The 16,310-nt window shown below is 33.3% G+C and overlaps 1 protein-coding gene across 1 annotated transcript; it reads left to right on the top strand.

The window, feature by feature from the left end:
- Positions 1 to 9,396: 9,396 nt before the first annotated feature.
- LOC148605196 (uncharacterized) lies at positions 9,397 to 16,103 on the top strand. Its single transcript, XM_088549811.1, has 6 exons — positions 9,397 to 9,424; positions 10,320 to 10,625; positions 11,845 to 12,034; positions 12,658 to 12,780; positions 14,215 to 14,316; positions 14,536 to 16,103. The coding sequence occupies exons 2-6, from the start codon at positions 10,342 to 10,344 to the stop codon at positions 15,241 to 15,243; spliced, it is 1,407 nt and encodes a 468-aa protein (XP_088405937.1). The 5' UTR covers positions 9,397 to 9,424; positions 10,320 to 10,341; the 3' UTR covers positions 15,244 to 16,103.
- The last annotated feature ends 207 nt before the right edge of the window (positions 16,104 to 16,310 follow it).

Here is a 16,310-nt window from a genome sequence, read left to right as displayed (position 1 = left end):
GTTGCTAAAGGGATGGTGCCACAATTGACAGGAAAGTTGACAATACAATTACAAGTTGAAAAATGATCGCGTTTGTCGTGTAGGTTGTTCAGTAGTTTTTCTTTATCATCAACCTCTAACTGTAGGTTGAGATATTAGGCTGACTTCACAGTGTATGTAACATTCTTTATCTCAAGTTCCTTCGGGTAGGTGCGATGTATAAAATCCTCGAAACTTAAATTTTTTAACGATGAAACATCATCTATATAGCGACAACCGATAGCACAGGAACTAGTTAAACGATGCTCCTTCCTTCGGATCAGATCAGCCATTAAGTCAGTGTCAAAAGAGGGAAAACATAGGTCAGCAATAGAGGAGCATACTATGTTCCCATTGCATAATGTTAATGAGGAGTCTCTACCAACTACTTCATATCAGTATCTAGGTTTACCGTCGTTTTTGGAGTAACAACGATGGATTATGTTTTGAGGCGGGATTGTAACTGAGTATTGGGAATAAAGAGTATAAAAGGTATACAGAGTTTAAAAAAAATGCTGTTGTATTTTGATAATAATCTTATATTGACAGTTGCCAGAAGATCTCTCCAATTTTCAAGCTCCACATTGAATTAATACTACGGTAGTAAAAAGTACCGTGATAGGACTGGAGACCCTATTGGAATCTATGAATATAGAAGTTAAAAGTTTTGAAAGAGGTCTGGTAGTACATTTTGAAGATCTAGCTATGTAGCGTTGTATGTATGGATCTACAATCAACGTATTTGGTATAGAGACCTACAAGGGATAGCGCTGATATATAATTTTGCACTCACTATCCCATCGATCTTTGGAGATTGTGGAAGTATTATAAGTCTTATTGATGCTATCATTTTATACGTCTACCTATAATAATAAACATTTGATATAATGTGTTTTACAGACAAAACAATGTCGTTTTGGGACAACATATGTGTTATTTATAGTATGCAATATTTATGATAGATCGGGGTCTTTGAAAACTGATGTAGCATTGAATTGACGTACTTAAAATTCTATTTCTTTTAAAAATCAAAAACCCCAAAGCCGTTACCCACTCTGACAGTGAATCAATGTCTTCTTGTTCTTGTTTTATCCATTTTCTTGCATAGCACTCCATGGCATCCACAAGAACTTTAAAGCTATAATTCAAATTTTCTGGAGCGTTGTTCACGGTACTTGGGACCTATAGAAAGGACCTTACGGTACGATTCGTTGTCTATGATGTTTAACTCTCCCGTAACTACGGGAACGAAAAGGTATTTGAATAGAGAGTTTTAGAAACAACAGTCAAGTGATTTAGCCTTAAAGTTCTCAATCGCAGGGTCCTGCTCTACATTTTTATAATTGAAATTTGTTGATGAAATAAGTAAAGTATAGGAATATGAAATAATCGGTATTGATTTGTCTTTGAAAATTGTGGTGAAAGATATGATCTGGTTTTTTTTTCATACCGGTAGAAATAATCAGTGGAATACGGTTTCCAAAATGATAACCACAAGTGTGTAAAATGATAAGGCAGGTTCAGGAACAGGAGTCTCAATACTTGTTTTGTAAATGATCAAAATATATCGTATTTGTAAGAGTTTTGACTTGTTGTTGTCGTTAAGTAATCATTTAAGACACACAGCACAACACAGATTTTCGATACATTACGTGTTTCTATTTGGAAGACGGATTTTCTAAAACTTCATTGATATGCAGATATCTAGATTTACTATATAAAGACGAATGAACATACTATGTAGAGAGTATCTCCTCCATACGGAACACCTATTTTCTTCCCAATGTTGACAGGGCTCTATGCTTCGTGCTTCTGATTGTGTTCTCTTCTGCCGTGTTGCACAACTCGTTCTTTTTTACATTTAATTTCTTGTTTTTATACCCCAAAAATGTATGTCAAGCATCTTAAATAGTCCACAAGCCCTATTAATAAGCTGATATTACAATGTAAGCCGATGCGATGAATGTAAGGATCTCGATGGTTTCTAAATTTGAATAAGTTATTGAATGTAAGGCGAAGCCTTTCTGGTAAGATTTAAAAAAAAAAAACGTCTACTATAAGTTTGTATAAACACCTAAAAGAAACAGTGAGTCAATGAAAGAATAAAGCACTGGTGTTAAATGATCGGATTTTTCTTGTCAGTGGTATAAGCTTTGCTGCCGTATTTTACACAATTTTAGTAATTGTATGCCATTTCATTTGCGTTCCGTGTATTGACGAAATTGTTCCGATGTTACAAAGTTGGTGGAAGCATGGTATGAATACTACAATGACGTGTTTCGTCAAAGTAAATGGCGGGTGTTTCTAGAAAAGCAGAGGACGCTTACCCTACCGGTACATCTGGTCCATGCTCTCAGTTTTTAGTGGAGTACGAGTTGCTCATTTGCCTTTGTATGTATGAGTTTAGTTATTTTATGTTCTTTGTTGTGTATGTCTGTCTTCCATGTCTTTGTCCCTAGATTACATACTTTTGATTACAGCTATAACCTTGGTTTCCTTGATTACTCAAATCAATACTGTCCCGAGTATTTCGGATTCTAAACACATATGACGAATGTTGTGCTCAGTCACCCCGAAGGCTGCTGATACATCAAGCATTATAATACAACAAGGCACTTTCTAAAAAAGGTCGTACAATAACTATTGCCAAACTCTCCTCAAACGACTTACTGGCTATACCAATTATGATGGTAGCTAATCTGTCAATTCCAGATTTGTGAACGATGTTGGTAGAGATTCGTGTTCACATTGATTACTCGTCGCCATTAGTATGATCTTACGTATCTCGTCGACAGAAGTTGATGGGAAATTAGCTGATGAATATCATTCAAATGTAATATCGGCTGTTAAAGGATCAGATAATTCGATATTTTCAATTGCATTTGACAAGTAAGTCCCGATTGCTTCGAATTTACTTCCATATGTTCCAATTAAAGTTATTATAATTCAGTCTGGTGTGATGGCAGAACAACTGCATTTGTGTTTCCCAATAAGTATTGGAAAGCATGAAAAAGTTGTTTATGGTAATTACCGAACTAGGTCATTTTGTTTGAACAATGGTCAGTCTTGCTTTTCTGAAGTAGTATATTTGTTCTGGCACAACGTATGTCTGTATATCTGTTTTCAACTATATGGTTTGTTTTTCTCATTCTCCGCTCTGCTCCTAATCTTATAAAAACGGAGACGGGCAGAACACCATACATTATTAACATGCTGCTGCAATTCAAAATAATATATTGATTCAAGAAATCTATTGCCATTCAAAAAATTGACGTCATTAATGTGAAAGTTCAAATTGCCTATGATAATTTTGTCTTTTGAAGTGTTTAATATATAGTCAACAAAGTCTAACACTCTTCGAAAAACTTCGATATTTTGAGATTGTTACTTTTAGTCATCTGTTTTCCATAAATAAAGAATAGGCGAAAGGTTTAGTTTTTCGACTGAATACTACAATCTGAAACTACTTTTATGTTATTGAAAACTATGACTTGGTGCAACCTGATTCGTTAATCTTCATTAAATTCAAATCAAACAGGTAATAAAAATATATTTCCAGTAACGACCTGTGAATTGGATATCCTACGAGTTTTATTACACACATGTAATGCGTCTAATTTTACTGGGATTAAAGCATAATTGGGTCAACACACAGGGAGTGGATTCGCCGTAACCCCGACTACATGTGGGTAAGAATCATGTAAAACAATAAATAAACCGTTCATTTGGGCTATATAGATATATAAACTATTTTTATCTGAAGGAGGACCATAAGGTGCTTTAAAATTGGAATACTTAGTGTAGATCTGTTTTGTTTTGAATATGTTCTTTTTGTATTCAGTGTTACGTACACAAAAGCAGTATGAAGTTAAAATAATTCTATGGGTCTTCCTTTTGTTGACAGGTGTGAATGAGGCGACAAACGGTGACCAAAAGATAAAATAATAAAAAAAAAGTTAGTGATCATAGTCACATTACCTCACGTGCCCACATTTGCTCTCTTGAATAATCAAATCAATATACCATACATAAAAAAAACAAACAAACAAACATGCGATCTCCTTGACCATTTTCTGTGGAAAACATTACTATCTAACCCTTTATTACTACTAATCATTCACGTCAATTTTAAGGAAATCGGTAAAACAAATGGATGCGCAATCAGCTTGTGATAGAACAGTACTTAGACATTAACATTAATGATTAGATTGTTATTTTGAGAAAGGGAGGAATGTGTTGGTGACTTTAAGAATTAATATTGTTCATGTTAATTATAAACTGAACTATATATGCTTGGGGGTATGGAACAACCAAAAAGTGGGAATTAAAAGAACGTATTATCAAAACAAGTAACTATACAATAGCAACAATACCTAAGGCTAAACAATTAAAGTGTAAGCAAAGGCACATACAAAATAATTAATTATACACAAATAATAAATGGGTCAGTAAATCATACGCAAGGCAGGTTAACTGGACACATGGGATGTTTATGTCCAGAGTTATGTCCAGATATACATTGAATTTAGGTTATGTCTTATATAAGTGAATAGTTAACTGGACACATGGAATGTTTATGTCCAGATTTATGTCCAGATGTACATTGAATTAAGGATATGTTTTATATAAGTGAATAGTATATATTCGGAACATGTTGTATATTCTGTGAGCTCGCTTTTACTCTTGTAATAAACGTTACAGTCAGTTTTACTTGTCTTGGCATCATAGTCCGTACCAGGTTCAACCACAAGGTGACAACATAACGGGTGAACAGACGGAAGGATGAAAAACTTATTTCACAGCAGCTAGTTGTGTCGGTTTAAAATTAATCATTGGTAAACCCTATAGGGTAATATTAGAGATTATGGTATGAATAAAATCAGATAAGATGACAATCATACGCGTATGATAGTTAAGGCTCTTCAAGTGTATTTTCTACTACATCAAATGACAAACTCATAAAATACCACAATGTCATTAGCAATGTTTACGCCGACGTATGCAGGCGATTACAATTTTCCATTAAACAGACGTCGTTCGGAAATGCTATCTAGTTATATTGGGAAAAAAAAGGAAATACATTAAGGGTTTCAATAATGACTTCAGTTTTCAGCTCCAATATTCTTTTGAGTTTGCTTATTTCACATTTATTACGATTTTTGTAGGCGCGGCTTATTTTCCATCTATAGAAAACGGCGTTGTTTACAAATAATTCACGGCACCCCTTTGTAGTATAATTATTTACTCAGTGTTTCATTTTTATGTGAATATTACCCGCACTCTCATAATCATAGTTCTTAACATTTACAACATTAAAAACGTCCATAAAATTATCCACACAGGCGTGTAAATGCACAAAAATGAATCTCCTTCACAATGCATATATCAGTGCAATATATATAGATCAACGAAATGTGCAGCATTATGCACAATTGTAGTACACATTCAAAGCATTTACTGCGATACAGTGGATAAGGTACGAATGTGCACGGTTATAATAAAGCACATAAGTGAAAGAAACATCAGATATGTCAATCGTATAACCAACTTTGTCATTTAAATTTGAATCTAAAATAGATCATTTGAGCGTTTGTAAAGAAAAGAAAAAAACGAAAGTTGGACACGTACTATGTCGGTTTTTTATCTCGCCCGACCTGTTCCACTCAACCGAATTTCTTGAGTCATATACCAATAGTATCGGAATTAAATAAGGAATTTATCTGTATCTAGCAAAAAATCATGAGGAATGGTATAACAAAATGATCATTCGCCGACTTTTACAAATTAACAAATTTCACCGCACAACATCTTTCTAATATGATTTTCTTGGCTAATCTGACCATTCATTGCTTTTTCCAGCAAAACGCAGGACAAGTACATTAATCAGACTCTGGCCAAATTTTAACAAATGTGGTTGCCATTAACAGGTCGGGCAAAAACATTTTATAGTTGAGTTTAAAGATGTCAGAAAATGATCACGTGATTCACAAGGGAAAATTAAAATAAATCGAAAGTAGAAAAGTCACGTATTTTAAGAAGTGTTTTATCAAACACCCCTCATAGAAAACGTATAATAGCAATTTAATTTAGTCGTTTTAAAACAGTTTGTTTTAGAATGCGACTTAAACAGATTTTTTTCTTATCTAAATTTCACTTAAAACGGCCTTAACCGTCCTGCGCGACCCTTTTTCTCTCTTGTTATAGCAAAAAAAAAATAAAATAACATAACATAACATAAACGGAGTTCACACAAAACAAGACAAAAACTAAAAAATGCTGTCAAGGCTGTACATTCTAAAACGATGTCCCTTAATGATAAACCCACTTTCAGTTGGAACATGGATGAAACAAACATGAGTATGGAGCATACACCCCCTTAAAAGCTGTCCAAAAAGGGGTAAATTCCGTCCCTGACTTAGTCTCTAATACAAGAGAGTCTGTTACAGTTATTGAGTGCGTGAGTGTGTCAGGAGTTGCCATGCCTCCGGTGATTATAGTTAAAAGAATAACTGAAAATCTTTTGAATGGTTTCAATAAAACCAAAAATCCAGAGAATTCCGTTTGGTATCATAAAAAAAAATGCTGGATCGACAAAACCCGATGCTTGAAATGGTTCAGAGATGTCTTCCTACAAAAACGAAGACAAGAAAGACCGCAGCTGTTTCTGGTCGACCAGCACAGCTCCCACGAAGCGTTGAACCTGATAGAGGAGGGGGTCAGAAAACATAATTATTTTAGCTTTATCAGCACAGATAACTTATTTGTGCCCTCCTGATCGTACTGTATTTGGTTCATTCAAGATGTGTTAAAACTCCCTTTGTGAAGAATTTACATCTCTTGCACCAGGTAATATGGTGATGAAATGGCATTGGGGCAGCTTCTGCAATCAGGCTTTCCATCTCTCTTTCAATCAAAGGAACATTCAGAGCAGCTTTAAAGCATGTGTCGTATACCCAATGAATCCTCCAATCATTCCAACTGAAACTTTCATAGCGGCAGAGCCTTCAGGCAAAGATATTATTGTAAGAGAACTTGCAAATTATAACAAAACAAGCTGTATACCGTTAATGAACCCATTTATTGATCCACATCAACAGTAACATCAGATAAGTCCGATCAAGTAGAATCAGAGCATCTCCCTCCGTTTGATGGGAGTAATTCTAAAATTATCTTAGAACTGCTTTCACAAGTCGCACTTGACCAGAATATGGATTGACCAGTCAGGTGCGAAGCGAAGTTGAAGGCACCGTCAACCTCTATTCGTTGATAAGGGATACTCCGGAGTCCGATCCTTAAGTTATTATCTTCCACTAGTCATGCCCTCTGACAACAATGGGGATGATACCCGAGTTTTATTCAATATTCCTGTAATACACAATAGTAAAACCCATACCTCTGATGATGTGATGATGATCCTCTCTGATCATCCACCATAATCATGCCTCCATCAAAATCTGCTGATTGGAGTATGGAGATAAATAAGATATGTTCCCTTCAACCAGCTAAATTGCAGGTGCAAGAAAATAAAAGAAAAACACTGGACATATCAGTTTTACTTCACCTGAGTTTATAAATGAAAAGAGGAGAGAGAAGAGGAGACTGCAAGTAACCTACATTATTCTGAGAATAGAAAAAAATAAAGCATTAGAAACATTTCTTTAGACAATGAAATAAAGAAAATGATTACATGTAAAATTAAGGAGATCCAACTTGTATCTTTGCAATGGGTTCATTGTAGTCTTTTATGATTGATCTTTGTTCAGATATTATTTAGTTCCATAGTTATAGATTTCCATGCAGAAGTGACGAATCTGTAAAACGCCAGAATTTCCCCATGTTTACCATATACGTTCTTTTGAAGGTGGCCAGTCACATAAATTGTTTGTACAAAACATATGCAAGTATAAGAGTAATCGGGGGAATTAAGGTTATAACGTAATCAAAAGGCTGACTCTAGGGACAAAGACCAGACATGGAAAACAGCCATACACAACAAATAACACAAAGTAACTAAAATCATACACATAAAGCAACAAAAGCAAATAAGCAACTTGGACTCCACTAAAAACTGAGAGCATGGACCAGGCGCATCGTTCGTTGTATGCCACATTTATTAAAAACCATGTACTCAATATGAAAGAAATCCATAGATATACATATAAATGTACTAATATTGGGAAAAATGATAATTGCAATGAATTACGAATGGACGAATTTTTGCATTTTAAATCATCAGTTTTAGTTAATGTAGAATACATATTTCAATAACAGTAGACCGTTTTTGATGACATACTTTTACATGTGAAACATTGTTGTGAAGTCTTACTGTATCAAGTCGTTCAGTAAAGCTTAGGCATAACATCGGTGAATAACAAATAACCAACTTTATTACGATATCCTGAAAATAACAGCTGCACTTTACTGAGAGTATAATAAATAAAACAATTCATGGCGGTATGTGGTTGTTCTCATTCACAGTTGGACCGGGTCTTAATATTCGATTTTTGTATATTTATACAAAGCGTCACCAAAGTATGAAATACGAAAATTTGGACCAAACTGTGCGTAAATTAGAATTACACTGTAGCTTTCCTGAACATTATTATATGACAAAAACCCAATTTTATCATTGGAACCGGTCACAGTCAAATTATAATGTGCTGTTTTTCATGCTATGTCTGTTTTATTTAACAAATGCCATTTAGTGAGAAGAGGACAACATCTAATCATGATTATTAATCAAGGAATACCTTTATAACATGTTATAAAAACATTTTCCAGAACATATAAGTTATTGTGCTTGGCGTATGAAAGGTAATAACAATAATACTGAACTAATAAATTGATATACAAATAAGACCAGTCATGAGAAGAGTCCGTTTGACAAATTGCAATTCGCTCATCAGGGTAAAAACTGAAATTTTGGAAGCTAAACCCCTGCAATTGTCCTAACTTGGTACAGGCATTCCCGATAGGAAAGGTGGGTTAAACCAGGTTTTATAACCTAATCCGTTCGTTTTCATTTACGGTTATTTTTTTTTTTTCGTCTGAAAAGCAACTAAATTGCTTTCGTTGTATGCCACATTTATATAAAACCATGTACTCAATTTGAAAGAAATCAATATATATGTACAAATATTGGGAAAAATGATAATTGATATAAAATACGAATGGACGGATTTTTGCATTTTTTATACGTAATACGTTTTGTAAGTTGATTTTTAATACTGTACAATTGTAAACATGTGGGAAGTAGTGTAAAGATAACAATATTCCTCGACATTGTAGTAACGCTTCACCTTCCGTCAAAAGAAAATCTATTTGTAAGATTTAAAGTTAAATATCAAGCGTTAGTGCATAACCGTGCTTTTTGTTCGCTTGATGAAAAGAAGGGTCCATTTTGCAAGTAGGTGTATAGTATAATTCTTCCCTATTAAAGCAATTGAAAAGTACCAAAAAACCTGAATTTCCGCGTAAACTAAACCAAGGTTAGAATTTTAAACTTCCTTAAAAGTTACTATATGGGTGACATTTACCGCTTTAACGCAACAGGTCAGTCTAGTAGAATATGACATTTATTATTGTATTGCATTATATCAATGAATTGACAAAGCAAAAAGTCAACATAAAGATTTGGTAAATATATATGTACGTTTGTTGTGTGTTTTACATCAACATGTATATAAACAGCATAAAAGTACTTCCTTAATTGATAAACCAACATGTGTGATCATTAGTTTTCAATACGAATTAAAATATATCATTTGCAAAGAAATACCATTTAAACTTCTTTTCACTTCGTTTAAGTTTTTGATGAATTAGTATGACAGCATCACTAAATGCAACCTCTTATTCTGTTTGTTTTTGCTTCTTTTGTTTGGATAATACGTTAAACGTTATACAACTGTCATTGGATACAAAGAATATGTTTTATCTTTCTGCACCTTAAGAGTTCTTTTTACAAAATGTCATAATGGTTTGTATCTATTGTGATATCTTCACTAAACAACATATATGCATGTTTTGGTTTGTATCTCAACATTGGCATATGCAAGGATAAGGAATGGAATTTAAAATCGTTCTGCAGAAATTAACTCTCATCAGCAACATTTAAATCACTGATTATTCTGGTTGAAATGGTTGAAAAAGATGTACTAACTTTTCTGATCAACAACACTTTTTTTAGATACATATTAATGACTTAAAGATACGTGTGATTTGTGTGACCTTTATAAGACTAAAAAGTGTGTTCGTTATTTATATCTTCAGATATTTTAATTATAATTCTGTTTATTATCCAGTAGATCTCGCTTTCATACAAGTATGAAAGCAAACACACAAGACGAACATGTCTATGAAGATGTCAAAGTTAATGGCAAAAGTAAACAAAACAGAAAAAGTCCAAATATTAAACAGAAGAAATGCTATACCGACCCGACCATTTGTGACCTCATGAGACAAAATGACGAACTGCAAGGTCAACTGAATTTAAAAAAAGACATCCTAGACAGCACCGACAGGAAGAACTCCAAACTTTACGAAGAAAATAAACATCTGAAGAATGAAATGAAATTTTTAGTTTGCGAGAAAGAAGGAGCAGAAGCAAGGTAAACAATAGACAATAGAATTCTAAGAATAATTTTACCAAGTTTATTCAATGAAAAGGTAAGGATATCTGAATGATAATTCTGTAGAAATGAGGTATTTACAAAAAATCGACATTCATTACTCTTGAAAAAAAGACATCCAAGGGAAAACATTAAAATTTATTCAAAGTATACACACGAAAACTTTTTGATAGACAATCACCTCGAACTCCACTTAAAACTGGGAATATCGACCAGGTGCACTAGTCGGGTAATTTTCGTCCCCTTTTCTACAAACACACGGAATCTATAATATTTTTAACAAGCATTTCTTTTGAATATGTGTAAATAATTGACATATAATCGCCACCGAAATAAAAGAAAAACATTACAAAGAAATGAAACAGAACAACTTGTAACATGCCAAAAAGAAATATAATTTATGACCAAAAAAATTGAAAACATTTTTGTGAGGAAAAAAAGACTGATGTAGTGAAACATAACAAAAAGAGTAATCAAGGAAACCAAGGTTATAACGGTAATCAAAAGAATGTAATCCAGGGACAAAGACCAGACATGGAAAACAGACAAACACAACAAAGAACATAAAGTAACTAAAATTATACATACAAAATAACAAAAGTAAATGAGCAACTCGGACTCCACCAAAATCTGGGAGCATGGACCAGGTGCACCGGTAGGGTAAGCGCACTCTCTCTGCTTTTCTAGAAACACCCGCTGAGTTGCTCATAAAAAGTCAAGTCCGGGATAGACAAACGAGGAAAGAAAAACCATGACCCATTGAATAAATCAGTATTCATGGTGCTGATGGATACACCATAACGATCCCCGAGTTCATGATGACGACCATAAAACTTCTGTAGTGATGACTTCAGTCTTGGAGCAACATAACCCTGTTCCAGAAGCCTATTTGTTAGAGTTTTAGCGCGATACAAAAAGAACCCATGTACATTCTACACATTAATTACAAAACAGTAAATACTTTCACAGATCACATAAAATGTATTCAACAAACCCTGAAGTAAGCTCTAAATTGCCCCTACGATAAAATTAATAAAATCCACAATAATTAAATGATGTGTGTACAATTTTGTTATTTGTTATTGTCCATTTGTATCGTGGTTTTTCTTTTTGTTTCTTTTTTTTAAGTCGTAAAATACACAAATATTGCAAAGAATCACCAAACTCAAATTAAATGTTATTGTGGTTATTTGTTTAGATTGAGAAGCCTAGGTTATAATGTAGAAAACGTAATGATGAGTCAAGACCTCAGAGTTCAATCTATTGCTGAAAAATGGCATGCTTTATACAAACATGAATGGAACGCATTATATGACGAGTTTTGTAAATTAAACGAATACAAAGATAACCAGAAGGAAGTAGAACGACGTTTACTTGAAATAACAGAGGTATTTTTTGATGTCATAACTTCCTTTTTATTGGGAATTAAGGAAGGTATAAAATAAAGAAAATAATGTTAAGTGTGAACAGACAATTATCTTATTTTACAATTTCGGAGTCTTGATAAAGGAAAGTATGTGAGGTCAACTCATATGTTTCTTTTCCGTGTCACTTATTTTGTATGTTAAGATACATGAACCCTTAAACTACATTATGTGTTATATTGTTATTGTATTGTTCAAAGGCAGAAATATACATCTAACATATTGCCGAGGAAATCCGCCATAAACTTTGTTAGATGTAGACACTATTTGTGTTTTTTTTTTCTGAAACAGAATTATGAAAAAAATGAAAACAAATGATGTTATATATGCATGAATATAAATATAAGCGTGAGAAAAAAATATCAAAAAAGTTAGTATAAGTATATCTATATTTAAAAAGGATGTCTCCGCAATATAATTTAATAAATCGCAGTAATTGAAAATTCTACTCATGACTCGATTATTCGGACTATCGAATTTCTTGATTTTTACAGACCAATTTAATAATAATGTTGTCAATTATAGGAAACACGTTTCACTATTTCCTTGAGTATCTACGGAAAAAGACAGGTTTTTGTTTATTGCAGTGGTGTTACGGTGCTTCCTCTAAATTGGCTGAAGAACAGAAGACAAAGTTACAGTCATCGTTGGCTGAAGTTGCTGCACATTTGAATTTCACAAACCCAACGCATACTGTTTGTAACCAAAACGTATATTTATTTTATTTTTTTTATTATTATTTATTTTTCTTAACTGTGCATACATCTCAATTTCAATTTGCTATATCAGCGCGATTAACTAATATACATGTAACACAGTTATGTAATGTTTACATTTAAGAATAACTTATAACAAGTTGCAGGTAATCTGAATAATACTACAGGTAAGAATTGCACTTTGTATTTATCGCCGCCTCTTGAGTCTCATGGTAATACATTGGGCTCGACTGCAGGAAATGAATGGGGGTTTTACCAGCAACACACAAACACACACACATATATATTTACATATATATGTGTGTAAGTGTGTGTGTGTGTGTGTGTGTGTGTGTGTTGCGGTTAAATGCATATTTGCGGGTTGTTGCCTCTTTTGACAGACATTATAAATACATTACTCGTGTAGGCTAGTGTAGTTACACATACATTTTTGTAGAAGGCTGTTTTATGATAAAAAAAATTTGCCCTGAATACAATTGAACAATTAACCGCAATCAATCAATTAGGTTAATCCTTTTTTTATGGTGGATGCGATATTTTGTCATCAGCAAGCAACGAATCCTTAGTTTTCTGTTGTTAATGACTGCTACGCCAATTATTATGGCATACTTTAGTTTTTTATTAAACTCATCGGCAAATCACAGTTACAAGTAAACACAGCAGCAACTTAAGTCGGTTACACATATACTTTTTAACAGTTACATTTCCTTTTCAAATTATAATTTTGTTTGCATTGACTGAACTAAAAGTATTATAGCATATGTTTCTGCAAGGAAATATCATAATTATTCAATGAGAACACAATATTCGTCTTTGTCCCTGGATTACATTATGTTGATTACCGCTATAACTTTGGTTCCCTTGATTACTCTTTCAAAATCCAAAACCCTCGACAAGTGATAACTATAATATATTTTCCCTTTCTACCCTTTATTTTCCAATTTTGTATCAATAAATCATTATAGATGCATTATCCCATTTGTTAGGACTGCAGTAAATCATAACTATATAACTATTGAAAATTTGTTTTTGTACTTAACACTTCTCTAAATAACAGTGAATCATTTTTACGGCCAGTTTCATTGTTTGTTATAATGTACCACGTCATATTAGTTAGGCGATGAAAATAGTATAGTAACAACATTGGATGGGGATAAAGGCAACAGCAATAAGCATATTTCACTTGGCATCTCTAATATTCATGTAGTTGCTAGTTTTGTTTGTTTGGTTTTTTTTTGTTTGTTTGTTTTTGTTTTTGGTTTTGTTTTTGATTTTGTTTTTGTTTTTTCTTTTTTTTTGTGAAAAACTTAAATCAAAATATTAAAATTAAAAAAGAAGGTTATCATTATTTCCAAGACTCTATTTGAAAAAGGAGCATGCACGAGTTATAATGTGCAAATTCATAGATAAACATTTAATTCATTGTAGAGAACAGGACTGAATGATTGTGTTACTGAGTCTTTAGACAATCTCACGAGATTAGTACAACATTATCGCGCGGACATAGCGACACTTGAGAAGGTGAAAGAGGTATGTGTAAATAAAAAACTATTTTTTTGTAAGTAAAATCATTGAGTCAAAATCAAAATACTTACAGAAGATCATGGAAAGCACGGTGATAGTTACCATGGTATTTGTTGATTGGTATGTTTTCAAATGTGAGCTAAATTTTGAGAATAATTTAATTTTAAGTATATAGGATATGAGGATTTCTGCTCTTCTAAATATTGAACGTCCTACCTTTTCCAGAAATGCTTAGCAGAGTACCAATCTCTTCGCACAGAACATTTAAAAATTGAACTCAGGTATGTTGGAAACTGTTCAGCTGTTTGCTGGTTGATGAGAATAACTGAACCTTATATGGTACTGAAATACAAAGATCTGGAAGGGACGATTATTGACAACTCAACATTTGACAAATTAAACCTGGCTGGGACTATTGTAGAGCAAGTCATCTGGCCTGCGTTGCTGCGTTATGAAAATGGCCCTTTGGTTTCACATGGCCTTGTTCGTACATTACCTGAGAATGTAGGTGTAATCACAGAGGATCCTTACTCCTATGCACAAATAATAGATGGACAATTCGAGACTGAGATAGATATTTTAGATGATGAGAGAAATAAAAATTCGGCGTCAAATAAGCGTGGCGAAAACTACTATATGGCAATGCAACCTCCTATACCTAAATTAAATACAGATACACAAACTCATACCAGACAGACTCCAAAAGTATATATCAAACACAATCCGTTTGACTCAAACCATGAAACTTCGAAAACACTTTCTTCGACAAAAGATACAAAAGGTATCTTTCAGAATCTTTCAAAATCTGTGCCTGCAAAGTTAAGACGTTCTATGGAAGTTTTGGATTTTGTTTCAGTTCCAGATAACAAGAAGGATAAAAAGAAATATGATCTGAATAAAGCATCTCGGGAGACCTTTGTCTCATACATGTGAAATACAAATAATGAATATGAAAATAAACATATACAGATTTTCAAAGGAATGCTCAGTTCCAAGACAGAACTGTTTCGTTTATTTCGAAGGATGACATATGCAAAATGCTACGCACTTTATTACTAAATGTAATTAGAATACATTTTCAAATGTTACTTATACTTTTATCACTATTTTTGTAATTTTTGTAGGTGATATGAGTGAAAAATGAGTAATGTTTGATTTCTTTAAACGTATCTAAATAAAACATTTATTTTTGTGAACAATATGGCAAAAAAACCAGGATTTCAGTACCCTTCTGTGTAAAAATCAGGCAATAGGTGGCACATCATATTTCTTAATTTGGTCTTTTTTGCCTCAAATACATTCACCACATCTAGAACACAACTGAACAGCTATTTTAATGTATCCTGAAGCATTGGTGAAGTAGAGATTTTTACTGCTTATGTAAGGAAAAAATTCGGGAAATCTTCCCGCCATTTTTTCATAGTACATTACAATTAAACTTGACCTATCAATATCTTAAAAAGGCAAATTTTTCAAACACTTGGACAGTAATTTCTTGAGGTTATGAGGTATGAATACTTGGATTATACAATAAAATGTCTGTGTATTTTACTTCATGTGCCACACTTTATACACATTTTGCCTGATTCTTAGACGGAGAAGTACTTAATTATCGCTATTATCCGAGAAGTTCATTCTTGCGTACAGTCCTTGAACCGATCCTCGCAACGATTGGACGGATCTATAACCGTTGACTGATTGAAGGATCGATGATCGGTGACCGTTCTGATCGCAGTGTTGTTATTTAAAAATAATGTAAGATCTGTTTTAAATAAAAGAAAAGTAAAATAAAAGTATGAATTGATGTTAAAATATATAGCATGATGTACATATTTGTGTAAAGTTGACAAAAAAAAACAACAAAAACCGTAAAATACATTGAACGCTGTGTGGTCACGTGATGCAATAACCAGTTAAATGGAGCGGTTTGACGGATCGATGACTGACCGGACACTGATCGGTGATCGATGACCGATTGCAATTTTTGTTGCACGGATCGG

Source organism: Perna viridis, chromosome 10 (assembly GCF_037379345.1).
Source record: "Perna viridis isolate PV_CMFRI_1.1 ecotype Kerala chromosome 10, ASM3737934v1, whole genome shotgun sequence".
Lineage (NCBI taxonomy): Eukaryota > Metazoa > Mollusca > Bivalvia > Mytilida > Mytilidae > Perna > Perna viridis.
This window is presented reverse-complemented; position numbering and strand designations above follow the sequence as displayed.